At 52.6% G+C, this 27472-nt stretch overlaps 2 protein-coding genes across 2 annotated transcripts in view; one reads left to right on the top strand and one right to left on the bottom strand.

The window, feature by feature from the left end:
• SCTR (secretin receptor) overlaps positions 1 to 15257 on the top strand; it is a 78631-nt gene extending 63374 nt beyond the window's left edge. Inside the window, exons 8-13 of the mRNA XM_087819401.1 lie at positions 3484 to 3544; positions 4986 to 5055; positions 7615 to 7706; positions 9135 to 9261; positions 14009 to 14050; positions 15087 to 15257. Coding sequence (XP_087675527.1) covers positions 3484 to 3544; positions 4986 to 5055; positions 7615 to 7706; positions 9135 to 9261; positions 14009 to 14050; positions 15087 to 15257 — 563 coding nt within the window. The remainder of the gene's footprint in view (positions 1 to 3483; positions 3545 to 4985; positions 5056 to 7614; positions 7707 to 9134; positions 9262 to 14008; positions 14051 to 15086) is intronic.
• Positions 15258 to 16442: 1185 nt separating this feature from the next.
• TMEM37 (transmembrane protein 37) lies at positions 16443 to 23211 on the bottom strand. Its single transcript, XM_087819443.1, has 2 exons — positions 23168 to 23211; positions 16443 to 18194 (listed from the first exon to the last, which is right to left on the bottom strand). Exons 1-2 carry the CDS (start codon positions 23186 to 23188, stop codon positions 17622 to 17624), a joined length of 594 nt encoding a protein of 197 aa, XP_087675569.1. The 5' UTR covers positions 23189 to 23211; the 3' UTR covers positions 16443 to 17621.
• Between the last annotated feature and the right edge of the window lie 4261 nt (positions 23212 to 27472).

Genomic DNA, 27472 nt, shown 5'->3' with positions numbered 1-27472 from the left:
AGAACCAAGAAGCGTAGAGGAAAATTTCTTCCTTCCCTACAGTGTCACACTCAGCAGGCTGAGCCCCAGAGTCTCTGAGCCACTGGCCAGGGGTGGAGCCTGAGACTCTACATTTCTAACAAGGGCCTAAGTGATCCCGACACTGCTGATCCAGGGGACCACACTGAGAACCTTGACTCAAGCCATTGTCAGTTTTTCACTCTTCCACTATCTCTCTATTAGAGATGGAAAAAAATGAACAGGTGGACCTCAAAATCGGTATTCTTTGTCCAATTTGGGAGCAAATTGAGGCAGGAAATTTTTTGAAATTGCTACTTTTATCAAAGTTATGCATGTTCTTGGTTTAAAGAATTAAATAGGACTACAAGGCTTGTAATAATTTTTAAAAAGCTGTCTGCTCTCCCCGCTTCTGCTTCCCAGAGGTAACACATTTTCAATTCTATAACTGTTCCTATTAAAATGTACTCTCATGCTTCTAAACAATATTCTATTTCTTAATTCATCCACCTGAGGCATTATTTATTGACTCCTGATGATGGAGATAAGGGTATAAAAATTCTTCATCCACTACCTTTATCCTACTATTAGAGTGTTTCACAGTTTTTGGTTAAATCATAGTCAATGTATACATCATTTTATCTATGTAAATACTGTTTTACTGGGCCAGGTGGTATGCAATGATTTCCCAATATTTAACTATTTGTTTTTCATGCAGTTATTTTTAATTTAGTTATTTATTTTATATTGCTGTATTAATTCTCCCAAATTGTCCAACAGAACTGGAAAACCCTCCAATGCTATTTTCCAAATCATCAAATGCAACATAAAATCTATTAGTTCCCATTTGTTTGTTTTCTCCCTGCTGTATATTAGTTTCCTAGGGCTGTTTTAACAAATTGCCACAAACTTGGTGGCTTAAAACAACAGAAGTTTATCCTCTCACAGTTCTGGAGACCAGAAGTTCAAAAACTGAGGTGTTGGCAGGGTTGATTCCTTCTGAGGGCTCTGAGGGACAGCATGTTCCACCCATCTCTCCTAGCTCCTGATAGTTGCTTCTTGGTGACTTGTAGCTGCATCATTCCAATTTCTGCCTCTATCTTTATATGGCTTTCTCTCCTCTGTGTCTCCTCTCTTTCTGTGTCTCTTGTGGCCTTCTTATAAGAACACCAGTCATATTGGATTAGGTTCCCAAAATGACTGGCATTCTTATAAGTATGACTTCGTTTCAAACAATTGCACCTGCAAAGACCCTATTTCCAAATAAGGTCACGTTCTAAGGCCCTGGGTAGATATAAATTTCGGGGGTATACTATTCAACCAAATATACTCACTATTAAAGAACCAAATTCAGTGGAGTAAATTTGAAGATCTAATTGGCTTTTTTAAGTGATTCAAAATGGAAGGTTTTTACAGGCAGAAAGAGGGTGGGCAAGAAAGTTAAAAGAGTGGGTTATTTCACGCAGTGTCACCTTCCCTTAGGGGAAGGCACAGGCCTCATTAGGCAGATGACTTCACTAGTCTGATCAGAGAATTCCAGATTGACTGATATAAAATTTCACTCCTGGGAGAGGCTGAAACTGCAGCTAGGTTAGGAATTAAGTTTTGGTAAGGCCTAGCAAAAGTGGCTCCATTTTGGGCCTACTGTTTCTTTTTAACTTCACCAGTGCACTTTCTAGAGACTTTTGCCCTCCTGCTCTATTTGGACTGGTTGTTCCCTAGATTTGCTCAATTCCATTAACCTTTGTGCTGAAAATTTCCTCTATTTTCCTCCACAAATCCTATTCTTTTATCCCTCTCTACGGTTTACTCTCTAGTTGTGTTGGAGCTCATCCTCCAATATCTCTCTAAGAAAGAGTTCATGGAAGGTACATTTTTATGCATTGCATATCTAACAATATCTTTGTTCAACTTTCACTCCTGATTTGTAGTTTTATTGGACATAGAAATTAGATTCATTTCCCCCAGAATTTTCAAGACCTTCTGTTTTGGCATCTATTGTTATGGGACGTGCCATGTCAGTCTGTTTCTTAAGCCTTTTTATTCATCTCTCTATATAAGCTGCAGGATTATCTCTCTGTCCCATGTTTTAAAATGTCATAGGGATGTGTCCCCATGAAAGTTTGTCTTCATTCTTTTTGCTCGCATCTGGTGCCCTTTCATCTGGAAACTCACATTCTTCATTTCTTAGACAATATTCTTACATTATCTATTTGATCATTTCCCCCCTCTGGTTTTTATCCTCTTACTGAAACTTTTAACCAGGTAGTGCAGTCCTGGAATCAACCTCTAATTTTCTCATTGTGTCTTCCTGCTCTTAATTTCACCTTTTGTGTCCTGCTTTCTGGGAAATTCCTAGTCTTTATCTTCGAACACATCTATGACATTTTTTAAAATCTTGCTTATCCTGTATTAAGTTTCTGCGCCCTCTTCCTTGTTCTCTGAGTGCCCCCTGGTTTCAGCATCTTGCCTGTATCTTGCACATGTAATCTTTTATCTCTCTGATGATGTCCCCTAGAGTCCTTTATTCAGCTTCCTCCTGCAGCCCATAAGGTCTGTTTCCTCTGAGTTCCTTTTCTCTGATTGTTTTGGTTCTTGTCATTTCTGTAATCAGCTTCCGTCAGGTGTCATTGGCCTTGACTTCATGTTTATTAAGCATGGTCACTTCAGAGCTGACTGAAGGCCCTGCTTGGGGGGGCATGTGTCTCAAAGGAGACTGGACTGGAAGTGGCCACTGGGTTGGAGGGGCGCCAGCATCGCTATCTATAGGCCCTTTAATCTCCTGCCTGAGGTAGAGGCGGACGGCTGAAGCAAGGGTAGAAACCTGGCTGCTAGGGGTCTGAAAACAGCAGCCCGGGTGGGCCTCTGACCATTCAGCACGTAGACAAGCATGTCCATTAGAAACAGCATCTGAGCCACACGTGTAATGTAACATTTTCTAGTAGCCACAGTGGAAAGAAATAGATGACATTAACTATAATGTTTTATTTAACCAAATATAAATCACATATTTTCATTTTAATGTATAATCAACATAAAAATTGTTCATAACATCTTTTACATTCTTTTATTTGTACTAAATCTTCAAAATCTGGTATCTATCTTGCCCCTCCAGCACATCTGCATTGGGACCAGCCACATATCAAGCACTCAATAGCCACATGTGGCAAGTGACCCCTGTCCTGGACACCACAGGTGTAGACCATCACTGCGTCCCCTCTCTTCTCTGCAGAGGTCCCCCAGAGTCTGGCTCAGGCTCCTCAGGGACCTCATGCCCTTTGTGGCCTTCAGGATCCATCTGATCCTGCCTCAGTCCCCAGCACACCCCTGGTACCCTAGAAGCAGGAAACTACATATTTACACAAGATTTCTTTACAAGGCAGTTTCCATAGCACTTGCTGCCTCTCTGGGCCCCCATACCTGACTGTCCTGTTCCTCATATGAGTTTGGAAAATCGAGTCCTCTCCTTTTGTTTTAAATCCTCAGGTTCCCCAGCCATTTTTGTCACTTCGTGGGCTATCACCAGACACTTTCTGGAAGATGTTGGGTAAGCTGCTTGAAGGAGAGGTAACAAGAGTGTATTTTATATCGTCCAGCTCAGACAGGATGGACACTTCTTTGGAACTGTCTGGGAGAGGCCTGTTTCTCACACTGGGGCCACAGGAAAATTCTCTGGAGTGCCAGGCTGCCCAGTGCCCCGCTCTCCAAGGGCGTGAGCTCACAGGTGGGCCGAGGCCTCCACCTCACCTGCACCCTCTCGGGCTTCCCTCCTCACCTACCTCCCCAGCAGCTCTGTGGTTAGTCTTGTGTCAGACAAGAGCTTCAAAACTCGGGGCAGGCCCTGCCGGGCGTGGCTCAGTGGTTGAGCATCGACCTAGGATCCAGGAGATAGCAGTTCAATTCCCAGTCAGGGCACATGCCCGGGTTTTGGCCTCGATCCCCAGTCGGGGCATGCAGAAGGCAGACTATCAATGACTCGCTCATCATTGATCTCCCTCTCTCTCTCTCTCTCTCTCCCCCTTCTTTTAAAAACAAAACAAAAAACAAACAAACAAAAAAACCAAACCAAAACAAAACTCCAAGTGGGTGCTGCTCAGCCGGGAAGCTGTTAGGGCCAAGCCAGCCTTTCCTCTCTCCTGGGCTCTCCCCTCGCTTCTCCCTACTATACCTGGGTGTCTGAGAGCCAGCCTGGAGAGTGGCAGCCACATCCTCAACAGCTTCTTGTTCTTTAAAGATGTGAGGTGCTGGGGCAGGAGGTGAGCGCGGGGGCCTTCAGGGACTAGGCGCCTGGAAGGAAAGCTTGGGTGAAGCCAGGGAGGAGGTGAGGCGGCAGGACAAGGCAGGAGGCTGGTCCTCGCTGTCACACCAGGCCAGGAAGGAAACCAGGTCGAAGAGGCTTAGAAGTGACTTGCAGTTCAAAATCGGCCCCGAATAATTGCTTCAAAATAGTTTTTTTAATTGGGTAAATCCACTTTTAAAAAAATAATGTGGCTTTTCAGCTTCTCTAGGAAAAACGGGAAGTCCTGTTAACATTTCCTACTTTCTTTTGTGGCAAAACCAGCTGGAACAGAGCTGCGGCTGCCTTAGGCCAGGCACACGCTCTCCAATTTGCCAAGAACCCCCCCCAACCTGATGTCCCCGGGGTTGTGAGGTCACATGCCAGTCCCCCAGCCACTTCACTCACTGAAGTCACCTGCCTGGCTACTGCTGGCAGTTGAGTTTGCCACTTTGCCAGCTTTGAGATCTGGAGTCTCTGGCTCCCAGTTCACGCGTCTGCTCCCCGACGCTCACCAGCACGCGCGGAGTCAGGGCGCCGCTCCTCAGCCCCAGCAGTGCCCCCGGTGGCAGGATGGGGTCGCTTCTGAGCACACAGCCACAGGGGGCAGGACCACGGCATGGGTCCTTCATACCAAGGGCACCTCAGGGGATGAGTCTTTTCTGGTCAGCCCAGCTCCTCACGCCTAACGACCCTGGCTCTGCCTCCGTAGGTGCTGGGACATCAACGCCAACGCGTCCGTCTGGTGGGTCATTCGAGGGCCTGTGATCCTGTCCATCCTGGTAAGTGGCCATCCTCCCCTGCACTGGGCTTCAGTGAGGGAGACCCAACAGTGACTGGCTGTGGGGACAGAGGGGACAGGCTGGCGCTGCTCCTTCCAGGTGTGGGAGGAATGAGCCTCAGGGCTTCCCGAGGCTGGCCAGCGGCGGTTCCACCCCTGGGGAATGGGAACGGCAGTGGCGTCCGGGGCACGCAGGAGCTCATGTAACTCACGATCAGGCGCTGAAATGTGGGGAGCAGAGCCCTTGCCCTAAACTGGCTGGCTTAATTCCACTCCACTGGTTCAGATCTTTGGGTCTCGGTGTTTTTATAAGCGTCCTCTTGTTAAACTGGGAAGGATCTCTGAGCTGGGACCGTGGAGGGAGGGCTGGGCTGTGGCTGGGAAGCTGAGTGAGGCTGTGGTCTCTGGCCTGGGCACTAGTCTTAACTGTAAGTTTCCAGGTGCTTCTGCTGAGGCTACAGACAAGAATATGGGGACAGGAGGGAAGACACAGGGGGGACACAGTGGGGTTGTCTCATGCACTGAATCAGCCCCACAGCTGCGCACAGGACTCAGAGGGACCCCAAGGCAGCAGGACCAGTTGACAGGGTGCCTCCCAGGGCCTGGCTGGGGCAGGGAGAGCGCGGTGGCTGGGACAGCAGCTCTGTCCTCTTCCACGGCTGGCTGGGTGACCTCCTGCGGCCAGCGGAGGAGACGGGTCCCATGGCTTTCTTTCTTTTTTTTGGAAAATGATAGCATTTGCATAAAAAAAAAAAAGGGAAGTCACAAAATATGTATTTTAAACAGGAATAAAATCACCCATAAATCACCATTAGCATCTAGATACACATCGTGAAAACACGTGTTTTTCCGTCTTATCTTTTTTAAAATTTTTTATTGATTGGTTGATTTTAGAGAGGAAGGAGGGGAGAGGGAGAGACATCAATTAGTTATTCCACTTATGGATGCATTCATTGATTTCTTTCATGTGCCTGGACCAGGAATGGGACCTACAACCTTGGGGTATCAGGACAACGCTCTAACCGACTGAGCTAACCAGCCAGGGCTCCTTCCTATTTTTTCCTTTGAGCGCACATACTTTTTCCCCCACTAAATGCTTAATATGGTTTTGTATCCTAGTTTGTTTGTTTGTCTGTTTTTCTTAGCAATAGATGTGAGTGCTCCCAAGCCCTTTGAAGTTCCTTGACCAACCAGCGTGCGCGGCTGCTTACTATTCCCCCAGGAGGACGTTTCCTTTTCTAGTTAAACCGGTTTCCCTTCTGTAACTCTGGGACTCTGACAGCCCAGCCTGGTGGGGCCCCAGCTGAGGGGCGGCCAGCCCCAGTGTCCAGGCTGACTTCACGGGACTGCGGTCCATCGTGATTGAGGGATGTGGGGTGGGGACTCCTGATGCAAAATGTCCCCCAGCCAGCCTGTCACTCGGCCTAGAATTCCATTATTTCCATCTCATTCTTGGGATCTTACGAATTTTTTTCTTTTGCTTACAAGTGCTTCCTATTCAATTAAATACAACTCTAAGACAATCAAATGAAATAAAATTAATAGCCTTTATTAGTTCACCCCATACACAGCCAGCTCAGAGCAAGATGCATAACAACCTGGCTAGGAGTCCTAGACTGGGCACTAATCCTGTGTCTTTGGGCAAATGTCCCCCAGCCCCAGGCTATTTGTATGAACACAGAGGGTGCCTGGCTGGGTGAGCCCTCTCCTCCCTGCTTCTGTAAAGGGTGCTGGGGCTGGTGGGGGAGAGGGGAGGAGAGGTGCCACTATGTGGGCAACTTCATAATGTTCAGGCACTGGGCACCAGGGTTGGGGGAGGAGACACCAAGGAGGTGAAGAGACTCCATTCCTGTCCTCTAGGAAGTTATGATGGAATTGGCAGGTAAGTGGACAAACATAGAAGTTTGACAGGTGCATGTATTTGGCCCCTCTCACATATTTCAAGTGCTCTTACGCAGTATCATTAGCCTTAGCTACAATGAATTAGGAAAGGGCGGTAATCAAGGATGGCTTCCTGGAGCTGGTGACTGAGCTGCCAAGTGACTATAAGGCACTGAAGCAGTTCTGTGTGACCCCTAGACCAGCAGCTTCAGCATTGTCTAGGAGCTTATAAAAATGCAAATTCTTGGGCCCTACCGAAGATGCAGCAATCTGCACTCTAAACTTTGAGAACCTATCTGTAAAGGCTCTACTTAAAGTGTAGTCCAAGGACTAGCTTTAGCATTCCCAGGAGCTGGTTAGAAATGCAGAATCTCAGGCCCACCCAGGCCTGTATTTTGACAAGCTCCCCAGAGGACTCTAAGCGTGAGGAATCCTGCTGCAGCTGAGCCGGCCTTAGAGTCCTGCCGCCCAGGGCGGGGAGGAGTGCTGGGTCTCCAGGGCCTCCACAGAGCTTGTTTCACCAGGAGGAGAGGGGTGGGGGGAGCAGTGATGTGCCATCCTGGGGGGCAGCCTGGGTGTGGTCTGCAGTGCCTTCTCTGCTTTCAGGTCCAGGGGCAGGGCCAGGAGAGGTGCAGGGAATGCAAATCACTTTTAAAGGCCTCTGCCTTGTGTTTTACAGATTAATTTCATCCTGTTTATAAACATTCTAAGAATCCTGATGAGAAAACTCAGAACCCAAGAAACAAGAGGAAATGAAGTAAACCATTATAAGTAAGTGGGGGGCAAAGACTTAGGCATGCTCAGCACACAGATACGAGCACCAGCTGTTTACCCAACAGGTGCTAGGCGCTGTGGAGATGGAGGAGAAGGGAAAACCGTGACCGAGTTCCAAGGAGTTTGTGGTATAAATGGGGGGGAGGGGGGGGATGGGTCCATTGTGAAGCCTGAGACACTTCCCTGGGGGGGAGGAGTTAGAAAATCTCTGCTGGATCTCAGGAGGCAGAGACTTTACCCTTGGGGCAAAGATAGTGTTATCTATTTTTCAGGGGAGAATGACCTTAACTTTCACCAGATTTTTAAGATGTGCATCCAGAAATACTTTAAAGCCTTTAAGATGTTAAAGAGAGGTGCTGTATTAGTTCACTAGGGCTGCCATAACAAAATCCCACAGACTGGGTGGCTTGAACAAAGGATATTAATTTTCTCACAGTTCTGGAGGCTGGAAATCCAAGATGAAGGTGTCAGCAGATTTGGTTTCAACTGAGGCCTCTGTCCTTGGCTTGCCGACAGCTGCCTTCTGGCTGTGTCTTATATGGTTTTTTTCTCTGTGCTCACATCCCTGGTGTCAGTTGGACGGAAGCTCCATGCTAATGACCTCAACTAAATAACCTCTTTGTAGGCCCTATTTGAAAATATAGTCGCATTCTGCAGGTTAGAGCTTCAACTTGTGAATTTGGGTGGAGACACAATTCAACCCATCACAGAAGTCAAAGGCAAACTAGTGTCTCACAAAGGCTTTCTCTGCGATGTTCAGAGTGTTAAGAATCCAGCAGCAGCCTGGATTACTTGGTGACAGATTCCTTGGGATGTCTTAAGGGCAGTGGGCTCCAAAGTAGGGTGGAGTTGGGCATACAGGGTGAAATTTCCAGATAAAATACTGGCTTCTCAGTTCAGTCTGAATTTTGGATAAACAACAAATAGTTTTTTAGTACTTATACTCCCAAAAAATCCGTTGTTTATCGGAAATTCAAATTAAGCTGGGCATCCTGTATTTTTACTTGCTAAATTTGGTCAACCTAACCTGGGAAAAAAATGAAAAAACTTCTCCTTATTATCAAATGAATAAGAATGGGGGCTTTGCTGATACTATATGAGGCCTAGAGTGGAGTCATATATGCACATTATTTATGAATAAATGGTTATTTGAGTGGGTCCATGTTCAGGCTTTTTTACTAGTAGGGGTGCCTGATCAGAAAGTTTTGAGACTGGTCATGGGTTGATAAGTGTGGCCTTGGGTTGATAAGTGTTGTATCTCAGTGATGGGTACATGAGAGTTTAAAATTTTCCAAAAAAAAAAAGTAAAACTAAAAGTTTGGGGACACTGCCACACCCGCCTCCTGCAAGTAGGTGGATGGTGTGTGTGAAGCCGTGCGCCCGCAGGCGGGGCGAGGGACAGACTGCGCGTGTCTGTGTCCTCAGGCGCCTGGCCAAGTCCACCCTCCTGCTGATCCCTCTCTTCGGCGCCCACTATATCATCTTTGCCTTCTCGCCAGATGAGGCCATGGAGATCCAGCTGTTTTTTGAACTTGCCCTTGGCTCATTCCAGGTGAGTTTCAGGGGCTGCGACTTTAAGTGAAAGGAGTTTCCTGCTTCCTTAGAGAAGCCTGCAGGCCCCAAAGCAGCGAGCCAGACCCGGGAGGGTGCAGTTGGTTTGGGAAGGTGGATGCCTCACTTAGCAGAGACCCAGAGCAGCGGGGGCAGGACTGCACTGTGCTGTGTGGCCCTGAGGGGAACCCAAGTTCCCCCCCAGTCAAGCGGGGGTGGGAGGTAAGACTAAGGGCAGAGAGACTGATTCCAGGGAAAACAGAAGGAAACAGTAACCCTAATACGCTATATTGTGCAACTCCCAGCGTCTACACAGCCACAGTAATTAATGTAAGCCCTGAGGGCTCTGGCCGAGCCATCAAAAAGTGGGGCAGGAAGATGAGTGTTGTGGGAGGGTGTTTGAAAGAATAATATCCTCATATTTGTACTGGGAAGTCCATAAAAATGCCCCAAACCGAAAAATCCAGAAGTAGCAACATCAGCATATTACTTAGAATCAGTTAAGAGACTTCCAAGCAGTTGCGTCTGAGGAACAGGAAGTGGGGGTGGGGGTGTCAGGAGGCTGCTGTTTTTGTGTGACAGGAATCATTTGATTCTTTGAAACCATGTGCATGCACAACTTATTAAAAATAAAAACCAACTTAAAAGGAAAAAAAGTGAAGGGAGAAATCACCTACCTACTAATTCAACAGATGTTGTGAGGTCAAGAAACAGTAGTAAACATGTTTGGGCAGAAGCGACTCCCAAATGTCACGGGTTGTTTATTTACTCAGCTGTCTTCTTCCAAAAATAATGTGATGTGGCTTTCAGGAAAAACATACAGAGGGCAGAAAAGAAATAGATGAGGGATCAGTGAAAAAAGAAAATAAAGCTGAAAGAGTTCATACACAGAAGCAAATTCAATTCAAGTCCTATAAAGGCAGAAGAAGTGGGTCATAAATTGGGTTTGGAGCTTCCTAGTAGCCAAAGCAAAGACAGACATACAACTTATTTCAAGATTTCCAGTATCCATAGATGAAAACAAGTTAGTGCCCGGGAAAGGCCTGGTGATTATAGGCTTTGGGGCCTGAGAGAAAGTTTTCCCAGTGGGTTTTCCTAAAGAGGCCAGCCTGTCCGCAACAATGTGGATGGTGTTGCCCCCCACCTCACTAGCTGGTCTGGGCCCCAGGGCGGGTGCTCAGAGCCGCCCTCATTCCCAGAGTTCTGTTCAGGGTGGGCCTGCCAGGGCCGTCCTTTCGTCACTCTCAGGTTCCAGGGAGGAGACATAGCTGGGAACACATTATTGAGTGGAGTCAAGTCTTGCCTTAGCTCACGCCCTCAGAGCCTACCCCAGGGCTGTCCTCTCTGCTCTCCTCTGAGCCTCCTTTCTGCCCAGAGCCCCCCAGAGGCACCCAGACCTCCAGGAACCCAGCTTCTTATGTAACCCATGATTCTTTTTCTCTGGGCCAGGAAGCTTTCATCCCACTGCTCTTGGAGTATATAGGGAGGCTGGGCTCACAGCGGCCCATTTAGCAGGTGGGGGATTCCAGGTCCAGACAGATGGAAGGCCTGGCCCAGCGGACAGAGGGGTAGAGAGCTCTCTGAGAGCAAGGAGACCAGGTCTGCCCCCCATATGGATGGGACTCCCTGCCCTTTGGTGCCAGGGCTTGGAGCTGGGGCTGTGGACCACCCATGCAAAGGCTTTTCTCTGGAGAGATGGCTTGTCCACAAAAACCAAGGGCACTTTCCTAATGTTCCCATAGAAATGTTTACAAAGAAAAGGGGTCTTTAAGAGTTGTTTTTGAAGAACATTTGTCTATATACAAATATATATATAATTTTATGATATAGTATACATTTATGTTATATATAACATATATTTTTAAAATTTGTATTATACAAAATTTACAAAAGCGAAGAGCATAGTGAATCCCCGTAGCCATTGCCAATGGCTCACCTGTTTCATCTCCACCCCCCACCCCATCATTTCAGACAAATCCAAGACATAGTTTTATTTCAAATGTAAATATTTTAGTAGGCATTTCTAAAAAAAGAACACATACAGAATGACAATACTATTACCTCTGACATATATTTTTAAAAATGAAAGTTTATTAGCTCTTTCTAATTGTAGAACTAAAATTTGCTTATTGATGGAAATTTGGAAAGTAAGGAAAAGTTGAAAAAATTTTTCATAATCCAGAACCCAGAAATGACATTTGTTGAGATGTGGGTGTGTCTCCTTCCAAGTGTCTCTCCTGTGCAGGGAGACACGCACTGGTGCACCCAGAGGCGTGTGTAACTGGGATCACGCCACGTGGTTTGTATCCCGCTGGTCTGTTTAACTCTCCGTCATGTCCGTCCTGAACAATTAGCCGTGTCATTGAAATTCTTTAAAGACTCCATTTTGAATGATTGTAGAGTTTCTCAAGGTTGCTGGCTGCGTGAGGCCTGCCTTATATGTACCTGGAGCACATCTGACTTTCCCTCGCCCGGGGCTCCTGCCTCCCCTGAACGGTGAAAATATGGACCCTTGAGGCCCAGACCGGGAGGCCAGGCAACCCCGGGCCAGGTGAGGTGGGCAGCAGCCTCAGCTGGCAGCCTGACTGCCAGCTCTGGGCCACGCGCACACAGCTCCGTCCTGCCTAAATCCCTGTGACTCAGTTCACTCACCTGAGAAGGGGGTCCTCCCACCCACCTCCTAGAGCTTTGGCAAGGATTAAATGAAGCACCTGGCACCCAGGAGCCCAAGCTGTGCTCAGAGATGTTTATCTCACAGCCTGCCCTGCACGACCCTGACAGTGGTTCCGATAAGTGATGCCCATCCCAACCACCAGGGGGTCGTTCAAAGCTGCTGATGCCCCACCCCCAGACATTCGGACTTGGGGTGCGGAGTGAAACCTGGGCAGAGCTCACAGGTGATTCTAATGTGCAGCAGAATTTGGAAACCACTGCTTTGAGTGTGTTTCCTGCCCCCTCCCAAAGCTGTCACCATTCTAGGCAGCAGTCATTGATGCCTGAAACTCTAAAGCAAGTCCTAGTTTTGTCACCAAACCTTGTTAAATGCCAACACCCCTGAGCAGTCGTCAGGATTAAGCCCCCTATAATCAGGCTGGTTTATTGCTCTTTGGGGTCCTTTCCAATGTAGTAAGAAGCTAAGGGCAGGCCTGGATGGGAGTAGGCAAGAGGGCTTGGGCCACCGAAGTCAAAGTGTGACACCTAGGCCTCTGGGTGAGGTCAGAGTGTGACACCTGGGTCTCTGGGTGAGGTCAGAGTGTGACACCTGGGTCTCTGGGTGAGGTCAGAGTGTGACACCTGGGTCTCTGGGTGAGGTCAGAGTGTGACACCTGGGTCTCTGGGTGAGGTCAGAGTGTGACACCTGGGCCTCTGGGCAGGGACTGTAATGTAAGGAAGAGCCGGCTGGCCCGAGGTGGGTCCCTGAGGAAGTGAGCAGAGACCTCGCTCGCTGCTCATGGTTCTATGCACACCTATCAGGCTCAAATCCTGCTCCCAGCTGTAATCCTTACCCCGGCAGAGCTATACGCCAGGATCCCAGGGGACACCATTGGATAAACAGGAGCTCCAGATAACAGGGAGGCGCAGACTTCACAACCCCAGGGAACACAAAGTGGATGTGGCCCCGAGGCCCCTGACCAGGGAGCCCCACTGCCCGCTGACCGGGGCCGCACGCAGGCTTTGCTTTGACCACACATTGATTTTTCAAATGGAATAGTCCTCCACGTTTAAACCTCTCCAGATGTCCTGCTTATCTTTTTTTTTCTTTAAATATTTCTCTGGGAGAGGGAGCACCACACTTCTACTCTTACCAGTACAGAGGCCTTTTGCTTTTTATACCTATGGTGCCGTGAATTCCCTGGCAGTGGCCCCCGCAGCACAGGCGCCTTCCCACGGTCCTCACAGGCCAGCTGCCCCGGCGGAGTGGGCTGGGCTTCAGTTCAGCCTAGACACCTTTCTCTTTGGCTCCCTTCCTTTTCGGATCACTCTCCTTCAGGTGGCTCCCGTTTCGGAGGCTGCCTGGCTCTTAGAGTGCTCAACATGCTCAACATGCACTTGCATTCTCTTGGCAAGAATCTTGCCCTTGTTGGTTTACAGTGCCCACTGCTTGCTGGGTGACACTGTGGACCCTTCCAGGTTTGCCAAGGGAACATTTGTGGGACATTCCTTTTTGAATAGCGCCCATTCCCTTGATGTCCACAGTATCGCCTTTCTTGTAGATTCACACCCATGTGGCCCAAGGAACAACTCCTTGTTTCCTAAAAGGCCTAGAGAACCTATGGGAGGGCCTCCCCCCTTTCCCTTTGTGCCAGTCGTTTTGGTGAATTACTGGAAGATGGCAGTTCCCGTCCAAAGGTCCAGCTTGTCTGAAACATGAGCCCACTATGAGCCAAGGGTCTGGCCCACACCCTCTTCCTGGGATGGGCGTGTTTCAGGGGCCGCCACTCCCTGCTTCTCCAGATGGCCCACCTAATTCAGGTGACTTGCCTTCCCCTCAGTGTAACTGGCAGCTGTCACTTCAATGTTACTGACACTATGGGATGTGCAAGGTCTACACTAGACCCTGGGGACAACAAACGAGAGGGACCCTGGGGGTGCCCATTCCTCTTGAGGTGAGGGGTGTGAGAAGGCTCTGGAACACTTCCAGGGAGGTGGGGGAGTGAGCCTGGGGCTGGTGATTAAAGAGCTGGGGAGGAGGTGAGAGGGAGGCTGGAGCTGGGGCACCTGTGCTAACCCTGCGCCCCCCTCTGCAGGGCCTGGTGGTGGCCGTCCTCTACTGCTTCCTCAACGGGGAGGTGAGTGCACCTGGGCTGCCCCAATGCCTGGAGGAGCTCCTGTCACTGGTTTTGGGGTCAGGGGAGCTACCTGGAAAGGGTGGCAGGGAGGGTGGTGGGGTGTGGGCAGGGCAGGCCCAGGTCTCCTGACTTGGGCCTCTCTTGGAGGAGTCTGAGTCACTTTATGGAAGCAACAGAATCAGCTGGAGGGCTTGGTAAACAATTGCTGGGCCCTATCCCCTCCCTACCCCCCAGGTGCTTCTTACCCCAGGAAGTTCAAGAAAGGGAGGAAAGTGCAGGTGCCCCAACCCAACCTCCAGCTCCTGATTCCTCTGCTGCTGGCCGGGTGGACCAATGCTCCGCTCTGGGCCTCAGTCTTCCCATCTGTAAAATGCGTGGCTCAGATGACATTTCTGCCAGTTCAGAGACCCCCAGATGGGCACTGACTCCTTTGGGGCTGCACGCGTACCTCAAGGCCTGTGCCCTTGCACAGCATTTGGGCCAGGACATGAGGCTCCTGGCACACAGCAGCTGTGTGATCAGTAGTTGAACATGGCAGGTCTTTCTGTGACTGCTGACCATGTCTGCTTCGCCACTCTCTAGTAGGAGTAACTTCTGTTTCCCAAAGCTGAGGGATCAAGCCAGGCCTCCTAGGTTTTGCTGTCACAGCTGGGGTTTGTGGAGGAAATTTCCGAAGCAGCTCCCTGGCCCTCAGACTTGCCCTGAGCCAGGGTGGCTTCCTGGGGATGTGTCCTCTGGTTCCATGGGGTGATGTGGACTGGGGCATTCTGGAGTTAGTGTGACAACTCCAAGCCCCTTCCTCAGGACATATGTAGTGAGATGGCAGGTGACTGAGCCCAGGGAAGGGCCTCAGTACCCCCTGGACTTTGGACTAGAATTGGTCAATATGAGTGGCCTGCAGGAGGTGGGAAGGCATGACTACTGGGCAAGAGTGGCAGGGCCCGTGCAGAGGCCCCAGGGGAGTGAGGGGACTAAGCAGGGCTCTGGGCACCAGCTCCTCGTTCCCTCCTGGGCTGACGGCTGGTCTCCGGGGCAGGTGCAGCTGGAGGTTCAGAAGAAGTGGCGGCAGTGGCACCTGCGCGAGCTCCCCCTGCGCCCTGTGGCCCTCAGCAACTCCTTTAGCATTGGCACCAGCAGCCTCACCCACGGCACCAAGGCCAGCCCCTCAGAGTCGAGCCGGGGCACCTGGAGGACCAGCGTCATCTGAGGCTGGAGCAGGGTCACCTGTGGACACGGGCCAGGCCGGGTCCCGAGGGGGCAGCACCCTGCTCCGGGACAGCCCATCTTCCCCACAGACATCACGGGCTGTCTCCTGTGACTAATGGCCTCTCCTCCAGGCCTTAGAAAAAGGAAAATAAATGGTAACTGGGAAGAGATCTGGTCTGTATTTGTCAGTCTTTTTGCCTGAGACACAGGTGAGGGAGGATGCTCTGGTCCACTCCCTACCCCTTCCTGGAGGGGGGGGCTTCCCTGATCCCAGCTCTAGTTTTCAGGGACAAACTTAGAAGCCCAGGAAACACGAGAAATCAAGGTCCTTGGTCCTAGGTGGACCCTCCCTGCTCCTCACTGCAACTCACCTGTCCAGGAACTCTCATCCTAGAGCCTTCGAGATGGCAGCTGAATTAATCTGATCAAGTCCCAGTGGAGGCCAGGAGAGCCCCAGGACCCCCAGCTCCGTTGTAGTAGCCCTAACATGGTCTGAGGCACCCCTCTGTTCTCACTGCCTTTCAGTCAGTTATCCACAGCCCCCAAGGCAGGTACAGCAGGAGATGGGGCATGATGCCATTCGGTGGAAGAGGAATGGGCTCACCACAGCCCTGGGACTTGCCCAAACGACTAGCAAGGAAGGAGCAGCTGTCCAGTCCAGGGCTTTTGGTATCAAATCCCCATGCTCCAAGGCTGTCTCTCTTTCACCAGGGCCTGTCTCCCCATCCTTTGGGGATTCTAGTCTCACCCTTTCCTCTCTGTTCTCAGTTCCCTTGAATACCAACGTTCCCTCCCCACCAGCCTCGTGAGGATTAAATAGAACTCAATACTTGAATCCTTTTACAAAACAAAACTACCAGTGCTCAGGTGAAGGCATCTGGACAAAGTTGAGACCCCCACCCCACCCCCCGTGTAGAGGAAAGGGTATCTTGCCGGTGAGTGGGCCCAGCTCTAGTCCTAGCTTTGGGTGGCCAGGGATGAGTGCTATCCCTCTCTGGGCCCTGGCCCCCCACCTTTGTGCCTCTGCCCTGCAGACAAGGTCGCCCTCTGCCTTTTATAGACTGCTCCTGGTGAGGCCAGGTGCCCACTTCCAGGGCTAAGAACCCAGCATATATGGTTGATGAGCTCTGCTCTCCAATTACCAATTGGTCCACAGCACCTTTCTTGAGACATCTCCACGTGTGCATTTTGGAATAAAAGTTTTTTAAAAGTCACAAGAGGTAGGTACAGGCACCCAGCCCAGCTGAGGAAGGGGAACTGCAGTGACCAAAAGCTCATATACTCAGTGGCAGTCAGATGAACCAGGGCAGCCAGAATTCATCAGGTGGGGGGGCAGGAAGGGGCTAGTGTGGAATAAAATGGGCTGAGGGCACAAAGGGACTGGAAAGGGGGCCATTTAATACCCCAAAACCCTGATCTGCTGGTGAGGACATAAATCTTCATTGGCTCCTGGTCCCCTTCACCTGCGTGCGTCTTTGGGATGTTTAATACTTGTTACCCCAGGTCCAGCAGCTCCAGACACTGCTCTCTGAGTGTGTTGCAGGATCAGAGATGATACTGAGGCTGTCTGATCCTCATCACAGATGGACATGCACACTCACCTCAGGGAGGGTGTGCATTAGAGTCAGGTGGGATTTTCTGGAAGGCTTGCTCAAAAATTCTTCTCTAAGACGTCAGGCAGGATTCCCACCGTCAGAGCTCCCAGAAACAACCAGCTGCTGGAAGCTGGGTTATACAGGGATTATGGGGCTCCCCAAAGGGCAGAGGGCAAATCAAGTAAAACGGTTTGAAAACCTACCACGTGCGAGAAATTCTGAGGGAATCCAGATCTCTGCCTCCCTGGCATGACCAAGACTAAAGCAGGGAAGAGTGCACAGAGGTCCTGTGAGTTGGTGGGAGAAGTCCTAGGCACTGAATGGACACCCTTAGCTGGAAGAAGATCCACTCTTAGCAGCCACGGGAGGCCCAGGGACCCCTCAGTTCGTTTCCCAGCACAGAGCCATATAGTACAGGTGTGAACAGCACTTGGCTGTACAGCCAGCCCAGGCACCAGTTACCAGAGCTGCTTCCAAATCTATTCCTGTCCTGGGAGAAAGGATTCAAGAAAAGGATTTTCAAACGTGTTCTACAATCTACAGCCCAGTAAGCTGGCAAAGTCTGTGCGGTTGGTGGCACTGGGGCACCCTCCTGCCCTCTCGCCCTGGGCACAGGCCCCTAGGCCACTTCTGGCTGACCCCCCAAAGGTTACTGGGTAAGAGGCAGCAGTTTCAAGGTCACTGTCCCACCCCTACCCCAACCAGAAGGCACGTGTTGGAAAAGTCCCATCTTGACCACTTTCTTGTAGAACCAGATGTCCTTGGAGGGCCTAAAAGTCGCTCAGTGGGCCCCAGGGATGGGTGATGCTGTTGACGTGGAGGCCACTGATGGCGTTCAAGAAGAGGAGACAGGAGGCGGTGAACTGGCACCAGAACATCAGGGTGAGGCCCATGAGCGTGACCTGGCTCCTGAGGAGGACCACAAAGCTCAGCAGCCCCACGGAGCAGAGGGCGAAGGCCATGAGGAGCAGCATGCAGCCCAGGGCCCACTTGCGCCGCGAGTGGACGTCCTCACACACCTGGGACACCATGAGGAGCTCCAGGCCAAACACAGCGGCCACCACGGCCAAGGCGCCCACGCTGCGGGCCAGGACCATGCCCACAGCCAGCCCTGGCACGCCGGCCCGACTCAGGTCCCTGAAGCAGTGTGGCCCAGTCTGGTTGGAGCTGGTGCAGAAGTGCCACAGCCCGAAGAGGCGGTCCTCGGCCAGGAGCCAGTGACCATCACAGATGGAGACAGAGGAGAGGACCACGGCCAGGGCAGCGCACACGATGATGAGGGTCCGGACGAAGGAGTCAAAGAAGGACCGGCGGGGCCTCTTTCGGCCCAGCAGCCTCTGAGCCTGGAAGACACCACAGAGGTGGCAAGTCAGGGAGGCCCCCCCCCCCCCCCCGCATCCTGTGCAGGGAAGATCTGAACCCGCCTCCACCTTCCTACAGCAACGTCATGCAGCCTGGGACACTGGGAAGCCTCTGCTCAGCTTCCTCCCCAGCTCCCCCATACTTTCAGCACAGACTCACCTTTTTGGGGTCCCTTCCCCCATTCCACCTGTTCCCTACTCTCCACTCGTGACCTATAAACACCGTCTGGCAAGTTATTCACCAGGCCCGAAGGGCTCCCTGACCTTTCCTCAGTGATCCTCCTGAGGAATGAATCCAAATTACTGCCTGGCCAAATCCCAGTCCCTTCTGAATTCGGAAAACCTGCCTGGCCTGGCTAGCGTGACCTTGAGCTTGCAGCCAGCCTGGATTTCTTTATAAGCAAAACAAGAAAACTGCCTGGAAGGCTTGTGAGGGTTGTAAAAGCCACTGGAACATAATACATACTGGTTTCCCTCTCCCCAGAACTTCCCAGACCAAGTCCACTCTGCTCCTAGTCCTCACCCAGCTGGCTCTGCACTTTCCACATTCTGTCCAGCCTATGTTTTATTAACCTGTTTTCCCCAGTACTGACAATGATGTGTGCACCTTGCCCTTCAGTCTCACTCTGCCCCTCCCAGAAACTTGCCAAGGAGAATTTCTGTTCCAGCAGCCTCTTGCCGGGTGGGTGGGAGCCACTGAGACTCCTCTTCAGCCCCTGGTTCCCCCCTCCCCCCACTCCCAGCCCGCCTTCTGGCAAGCTGAGCCAGGTGCCCAGTGAAGTGTCCCTTATCTCACAGCACTCAGACACAACCCAGGTGCCATTCCTGATCACCAGCCAGAAAGCAAAAGAAACCCTTCAGTTTCAGAGTAAACGCCTTATCCAGCCCACAGGCACTGCGGACCCACCAACTCCCTCTCCAGCTTCATCCCCCAGCGGCCACCTCCCTCAGGCGCAGTAGCCCTCCTTCCATGCCTAGGACAAGCCTGGAACTTTCTTCTCTCATACCTACTGGCCCCTCCACCTGAAAGGCTCTGTCTCAGCTGAAATGTCAGAGATGTCTTTTCTGCCTACCCAACCCAAACCAGGTCCCCTCCTGTCATTTTCCATCAGGCGTCTGTTTTCTTCACCATTCTCATCACAAGTTATCCATTCCTTCTGGTTTGTATTTCATATTATCTATCTCACACGGAGATTATGCTCTCTAAGAGGGCGGGCCTCTCGTAAAGAACTGCTGGGTCCCCAGCACCTGGAACAGTGCGTGACCTGGGAGTTCAATGGCGCGCAAGAAGAGCCATGAGATAAATGAACGGTCAAGTTTGCAACCACTGTCACTTCCACCTGCCTTTCAACTGAAGTCTCCCGCCCAGCCCGTTATGTGGAAGCAACACAGGTTACACACCATTTGGGGAGGTAAACAAAACAAGTGAACTCACGCATGAGAGCCAATGCTGAGGAACTGAATGGGGACTCTGGGCCACACCCTATGCCATGTGCCAATGGAAGCTTCCAGAGGCAAGTCCAGGCCACACCTCAGTGAGGGACACAAAGCAAAGCCAGGCTCCTGGGACAGTCCTGTGGTTAGAGCCCTAGCAAGAACAGGCTGGGTGATAACTTGCAGAGGTGAGCAGGAGCTACTGCTAATTGCAGTCCCAGGGATACATGAATAAGGACCTCATTTGCTTCTGCACTTCTGCTTAGGTAGGGTCCTCTTTTACTCTCAAACCTGGGCCGCTGGTAGAGCAGGAGGCTCTGTGGGGAGTATGCAAAGAGAGAAACTGTCCTGCAGAGGTCAGGTGACTTGTCCAAGCTCACTCACGGAAATCACAACAAAGCCTGTTACAGCCGCCCAGACAATTAATGTGCAGAGGATGAGATGCATTGAGCCCATAAACACCAGCTGCAGCCTTCCAAGTGCAGGGCCAGTGTCAGGGCTCAATAGTGCTGGCGAGGAAAAGCATTAGAGCACAGAGTGGTACCCGAGGGGTCAGAACAAAGGCAGCCATGGGCACGGGGTCAAGCACGGAGGCAGGAGTCGGGACTATGATTCTCAAACTGTGTCCCCTTGCTTCCTAGAGGGGCTTCCAGGTGCTCAAGCAGGGACGTGGGGGAAGCTGGCTCTGGGCCCCTTCCTCATTCCAGCTACAGCAGATCCCTGTAACCTGCCGGACACAGTGGGAATCTAAGTCTGCATTAGAAAGCATTAGGAAAAAGGGCTCTAGTGCTAAGAAACAAACCAAGGAAACTTTGAAACCTCTGAGTCTACAAACCATTAAAGGCATAGTCCTTGGTGGTTTCTTAACCTCTTTGGCCTTTGTCTTCTCACCTACAAAATGGAGCTGGTGACTTCTGCAGAAAAGCAGTAGCCATGAAGGCACCTGGTGAAGTTACAACACTCCCAGAGGCAGATAAGGTCCTTGGATGGGAGAGCCCCAGATGCAGAGTACAAGTCACAAGAACACAGGACGCAGAAACCTTCTGACCCTAGACATTAGGCTGTCTGGAGAACAGGCACGTCCTGTCCCTCTCCTGGCCCCACCTGTCCTGAGCACAGACAGGACTTTACTCTCCAGGCCCTCAGCTATCACACCAAGACCAGAAAGAGAATACAGCTGATACCAGTTCATTTATCCCTCCCACTACAAAGCAGGGCTCCTTTAAACTTTGACCACAAGTAAAACTCCCAAGGATTAAAGGAGATCATGTATATAGAAGTGCTTGGCACACGAGCAACTCCCACTTCACCAGAGCTATTATTATTAGTAACAATTATAACGCACATTGGAGTCTTCATTCCTAACCACCAGGCACCACACTCCAGCTTCTGGCACCTCCACTAGTGACCCAGAACCTGAAGTCCTCTCCTGGAGGGAGCTGGTAGCCGTGTGGGTAGTGGAGGTCCAGTGGGCAGAGATGAGGGCAGTTGAGTTCTGCCCCTGACCTGCCAGCCCCGGGGCTGTGTGACCTTGGGCAAGTCACTTTAATCTCTTAGAGCTCTGACATTCTCTGTTTAAAAAGGGCAAATGTTTCCCCTTTTTTTGTCTGTTAGCTCAAATGAATGATTTCTTGTGACCCACAGAACAGTGATGCTTGACACTCCTGGGCCTTTGAGTCCCAAGCCAAGGTCTTCTAGCCCAAGACCCCATCTGCTCCCATCAACATCCAAGCAGGCACTCTGGGCTGCTTACCACTCATCCTCCACACCCCCACACAGGCCCCATAGCTGCCCCCGCTTTGCCCATGCCCAGGTCAGGCCCTCAACATCACTGGCTGGAAATTTCAATGCAGTTGGCCTGCTACCATCCCTTGAGCCATCCCAGCGCACTGGACACGCAGTGCCCAGAGCCAGCTTTTTAGCTGCTTGACCTCTGGCAAGTTATCCTCTCTCTTCTCTCCTATAAATGGAGATAACAGTACCTACGTCCTGTGGTGGTTGTGGGGCTGCAATGAGTTATTCCTCCAGGTGCTTAGAACAGTTCCTGGCACCTTGGTTAGGATCACCTAAGCTGCAGCGAGCGACTGCTGTCATATAAGCGCAGCCCCCTCCCTCGCCAGGCAGCCTGTGACCTCCTACCTCTGTCCTCCCCCTCCCCCCAGCGGGCCGCCGCCGCCTCCTCCTCCCTCTTCTTCCTCCCCTACGGACGGAGTCTTCCTGCCCCTCCTGGCCCAGGACAAAGCACCCCCCTTCAATCCAGCCCGCAGTTTTTGCACCAATTAATTTAGCGCTCACTTCCCGATCTCCTCTAATTCCTTGTTTACAAGTCTTTCTTTGCTAGTGCATGGTCAGCTCCTCAGGGGGAGAGACCGCAGCCCGGTCTCCCCTCCTCAGTGCCCGTCCTCTACTTCCCAGGGCCTGTCCCCCGGGGCTGCCTGGTCGGACTCAGGATTCTGCCGGAGCGCAAAGAGGAGGAACTAGCTGCCTCGCGTTTCCCAACTCCCCCCGCAACTCCCAACCCCCCTTCCCTCCCCCCTCTCCCCCCCACCCCCAGCAGCTGTGTCCCAGCTAGAAGGGGTTTGGGGGTGGCCTCCGGGGGGCGTTTTACTGCTATGGAAAGGCAGAAAGTGCGAGTGAGATTTGGAGCCAAGAAGTCCTGCTTTTGAATCTTGAGCCCGTCGCGTAGCTGACTGCATGGACAGGTTCCTTCCCCTCCCAATTTCAGCTGCCTCGCCTATAAAATGGGCGGAGCAGTATCTACGGGGGTCAGCTTGGGGGGGCGGGTACTTGCGCACCAAGTCACCGAGCCTCAAATCTCAGCACAGCCCAGACGGCGCACCCGGGGGAGGCGGGCTGGCGGGAAGTCTCCGCGCGAAGGCAGCGCGAGCGCTGGGGCGCGGTCCCCCCACCTGCTGACTTCCCTGGGGACAGCCCCACGCCCGAGGGGGTAGGAGTGGGTGGGTTCCCGGCCAACACAAACATCTTGCACCACTGAGAAGAAAACAGAACTTCGGGGATCGGCCGCTCCTCGCACTACACCCTTTTCTCGGAGGCGTCCGCGCGCCCCAGCGAGTCCATCCCAGGCCGAGAACCCCAAACGCAGTTTGGGGGAGGGGAGATAGTCTTTCTTGCCCCCCCCCCCCAAGAAAGTTCTGGCTGCCCCGAGACGAATCCTCAGGTCCCACGAGGCAAGCCTCACTTTGCAAGTGGGTTCTGTTGATCCTCCACCCCAGATGCACCTCCCTTTTAAAAAAGGGGGACCTTTCTGGTGAACCTAACCGACGGGCACCGGTGACTCCAACGGGAAGCAGAAAAAGAAGTTGGGGAGCCCGGGGGCTTGCAGGGCCTCGAGCAGGACCGGGAGCAGCCGGGCGCCCCCAGGTCGCTTCCCGCCCGCCGGCGCCGGCGCGGGGCACCCCAGCCCCCCTCCCGGCCACGGCCCGCGGGTGGAGCTGGCTCGCGGTGCGAAGTCCCTCCCCTCGCCCACGGAGGGCAGACGGGGCGGCCCGGCCCCGGGCTACCTGCACCGCGATGGCCGTCATGCTGCGCCCGGGTCCCGCGCTCGCCGCGCCGCCTCCCGCCGCTCTGCCGCGGCCGCCGGCGCGGTCCCGGGACCTCTTCCCGGGCGGGGCGGAGCGGAGGCCGCGGGGCGGGCCGGAGGGCGGGGGGAGGCGGCTTTCCCGGCCGAGCGGCTAATGCGGGGCGGGCTCCGCGGGCTCGGCCGCCGCCCGCCCCGGCTCTGTTTACTCGGAATCCGCGGGGCGGCGCGGGGGAGCCCCGGGAGCGGGCACGTGGGGAGAAGGCCGGGCTCGCGGGGAAGGTGCGGGAACGCCGTCCGCCGGGGTAGGGTCCCCCGGGTCCGAGGGAGAGGATCGGCCACTAGGGGGAGGGCTGCGGCGGCCGACGGGGGCCGGGAGTCACTCCCTCGCTTCCGAACCTCGGAGGGGACGTCCCTCGGGGGCCAGACCCCTCGAGGGCCGACGAGCGGGCGGGAGGCCCGGGGCGTGCGGTTCCAGCGCCGGCTCGCCGACTTGAGCCTCTGGAGCAGCTGTAGGGTCTAGAAACGGGAGGCGCGAGCTCGGGCTCTAGGGCCTTCGCCACCCGCTGTGTGACCCTGGGCTGCTTGACTAGCGTCTCTGAGCCACGGTTAATAACGAGATAACATTTATGAAAGTGTGCGTCTTGGCGAGGCCCTCAATAAGTGTGGACGGAGAGGACCCTTCTGGGGCAGCCCTTGCGACATTTTGTTCTCCCCGAAAGGGGAATGTGCGGACCTGCTCCCCTCCTGGCCTCCTCAGCAACCATCAAAAAAGCAAATAGGACAAAACAAAAGTCATTGTTCTTCCTCGACTTCTGACGAGGCCTGAGTTCTCAAGGAGGCAGCTCATGAAGTCTCTGCACCAAAAGGGGATGGGAATGGGCAGGAGAGCCCAAGGGTAGCAATTTCCAATTAAGACGCTCCCTTCCCTTCTCAGTTTGTAGGGCAGTGTGTGTTGGGGGGGCGGGGAGATCCTGCTTAAGGTAAAGCAAGGCCCCCTTTCTCCTTAACTAAATGGGGTAAATAGAATTATTTGGATCATCCAGACAGGCAGGCAGGTCCCCTCTGGCTTTACCCAAGGATTCAAAACAACTCGCTTATCTCTTTTCCCCCAAGAGCCACGTGAGAAAGGGGGAAAGTTACAGTTATCTGTGCATCTTCCAGTTAGATGTTCATCTGATTCCATCACTGCCCGAGACCTTGTAAAAATCCTTAAACCCAGCCCTCAGGGTCCAGCCACAGGAGGGCCAGGCTCTCAGTCTCCACATTTGAACCAATGGAGAGCCAGGACTGGACTTAACTGGCAGAACCAGCCTGGGTCTTTCGTGATACAGTTTTGCATCACCTGAAGGGCTTGTAAAAATGCAGACTGTAGTGGATCTGGGGTGAGGCCCCGCCTGGTGTATTTCTAACAGGAAGCTGCTACTGCTGCTGGCCTGTGGACCCTGCTTTGAGAATCACTGAGTTGAAGCAAAGGGGAGCTAGCCAGGCCCAGCCAGGTCAGCCCCTCTGTGCTGGGGACCTTCCCTCCATGCCCCCCACCTGCCTCCTCTGCAATCAGGGGTCCCAGAAACCAGGTGCTCCTCCCTCCACAGCCCTGTGCCCCAGAGAAGGGGCTGACACAGGAATGGAGGAGCTGGCCCTGTTCGGTGTCCCTTTACAGAGCCCTAGAGTGCTCTGTGGGAGGGCCCTGCTGGGTTACTGGCTCCAGCAGCATTTCTCTTGTCCTGGAGGGGAGTGCCTGGAATTAAAATCAGAAAGAACTGTCAGGTTCTTGTACCTTCTAAGATTTCCATGTGTGTGGTCAGGCATGTTGGGAATAAGTTCTGTTTGCTTTCTTGCTAAGAAAGTTTTGAATCAGTGGAAATTTAGAGCCACCTATCTTGTCAGCAAGGCAGCTGGGAAAGCAGAAACGACGTAGAGATGAGGAAGGGACTGTCCAATTCTGATCATTTTATGGTCATGAGAAGGCCCAGGACACAGCCAGGAGCCTGGTGGAGTTTGTGCTGAGGACCGGTCATCGAGTCTATGAGCCGGTCACCGAGGCTAGTCCTCTACATTCTAGGACCCTGGAGTCTCCTCGGGCTTAGGGCAGAGGGGGTGTGGCCGCATCGTAGTACTTCCTCAGTGCATTCCCAGCCCCTGGCGGGATGGTGAGGGATGCAGGTAACTCCAAAGGAGTGCCTCTCTGGGGGGGCGGGGATTCCTAGTGCCACGGGGCCATGCAGGGGCACAAGTGGGGGTGCGTGCAGTGACAGGGTAGGACCCCCATGGGTTAAAACCAGAAATAGCATTGGATGAGTGGTGGCCCCTGGACAGCACAGAACCTGCCTTGTTCCTTGATTTTCTCTGCCTTTTTTCCAGACAGTGTGACAGATTCAGTACTTGTCCCTCTCCCATCCCTCCTTCTAGGCCTGGTCAAGGTTGGGGAAAGAGGAGCAGTATAAAGAAGGGAGGAAGTGGCCCCTACTGCACCCCTCCAGTTACTTTTGTCTGATGAGAAGGACCAGGTGTTGCTGTTCGAGGGTTCCAAGGTTGGGACACAGGTACTGATCAATGAATCAATAAGGACTAGATCTATTAGTCAGTCAACAAGCACTCTCCCACCTCTGGGCCTTTGTACTTGCTATTTCCTCTGCCTGAAATGTATTTCCTCAAGATATTCACAGGGAAGGCTCATCGTTTCACTCCTTTGAGGTCTGGTCTCAGATGTCACCTTAGCAGAGAAGGTTACAATGACCACCATATCTGAAACAGCCCCTTGCCCCTTCCGTTCTCTTTTCCCTCCCCCCGATCAGCACACACGTGTCCGCCCGTGCTCATGTCCCCTTTCTCTACAGTGTAAGCTCCGAAGGCCAAGACTTTGCCATCTTCACTGGTATACACCTGGTGCCTATGGCAGAACCACGCCTTTGGTAGGTGCTCAAGAAATATTCAGCAAATACATGAATGAGCACCCACCACTGCCCTGGTCAGTGAGGGACAAAGAAGAAAAAGACAAAGCATCTGTGGGTGGCAAAGTGTTTGCATTTTAGAGTCAAAGTCTGTTCTCTCTTCATTTCTGCTCCCTCCCTGGGGTCCCCAGTTCAGGTCCACACCCTCCATCTGTCTGTTCCCTCACACCCTTGGTCCACTTCACCCTTTCTTGTCCCCGACTCCAGGCCCATCATCTCTGAAGTGGGTGCCTGTCACAGCCTCCTGCCTGGCCCCCCTGCCTCCATCTCGCCACCTTGGCTTCTTCATAGCTTCCCATTCCCTCATCCCCCAGGCTCATGAGGCTGGAGTCACCTGGCCCTGCCTACCCCTCTCACCCTCAGCTCCAGCCCCATGTGCCAGCTTGGGCCCTGGGAGGGAAGTTCCAGTCTTGAGGCTTCTATGTTCGATGTTCTCTCTGTGTGGCTGGTCTTCCCCTAGGGTCCACTGGACAGGCTGTCACCTCTTCAGGGGCCTCCCTTGACTTCCCCAGCCAGAAGCGTCCCCCCACACTTGCCCCTATTACCTTTGCATTTTCTTGATCACCAACTGAACTTCACTTGCCTGTTCCCTGGATTTTCTGTTTCCCTCTCTAAAATGTTCTACCTCCCTGAGAGCTGTTACTGCCCTCTTTCACGGCTGCACTCCTGCTTCCAAGAGTAGAGACCGGTCAGTACATTTTTCTAAGTGACCAAGCAGGCTTCAGATGCATTCCAGGCAAATTATTTCTCTGTGAGCCTGGGTTTTCCATCAGGTGGGAAAATACATCCCTTTGGGTGCTGTGAGGGTCTCACGAGGCAACGCGTGTGAAGTACTCAGTGACGCGTGAACTTGACTATCCAATGCCCCTTAGATGGGAGCCTTAGATGGGAGAAGTGGTTTCCTCTGCCCTTAAGGAGCTTCTGTTGGAAGAGGGAGGTCTCACCCTGCAGTTTTCTTCTCTGAGGAGTGGGTGTGGATGGGCAGGGGCTCCAGGGTGGGGCGGGCACACTCAGGAGGCCCAGAGGCAGTAACAGGGAGTGTGCTGGGAGCTCACCGGGCAGCCTCAAAACTGCTGACTAACGCAGCCGGCCTCATGCCTGGACTCTGACCTCTGCAGCTGCCACCTGCCGCCTGCTCCTTGGCCTGGAGAGGGGGCGTCAGCCCCATGGCCTCTCCCTGCCTTTCCCCGTCGCCTCGCCAGCACCCACGGGGGCTGCCTCTTCTCCCAGCCCCGTCCTCGCGGTCCCCTGACTCCAGGCCAGTTCCATTCCCCTCTTCCTTTGCCTCCCACCTTGAGCCCCAGGCCTGCATTCCATCCAGGTGGAGGTGCCCT

This window comes from Miniopterus natalensis, chromosome 8 (genome assembly GCF_054644295.1).
Source record: "Miniopterus natalensis isolate mMinNat1 chromosome 8, mMinNat1.hap1, whole genome shotgun sequence".
NCBI lineage: Eukaryota > Metazoa > Chordata > Mammalia > Chiroptera > Miniopteridae > Miniopterus > Miniopterus natalensis.
The sequence above is the reverse complement of the archived record's forward strand: the minus strand, read 5'-3'. Positions and strand labels throughout refer to the sequence as shown.

Bases quoted from the DNA above. Each gene is read 5' to 3' on its own strand.
- TMEM37 (XM_087819443.1), bottom strand. From the start codon at position 23,188: ATGACGGCCATCGCGGTGCAG. The intron at 18,195-23,167 runs GTAGCCCGGGGC...GGTGTCTTCCAG, and splicing joins TGACGGCCATCGCGGTGCAG to GCTCAGAGGCTGCTGGGCCG.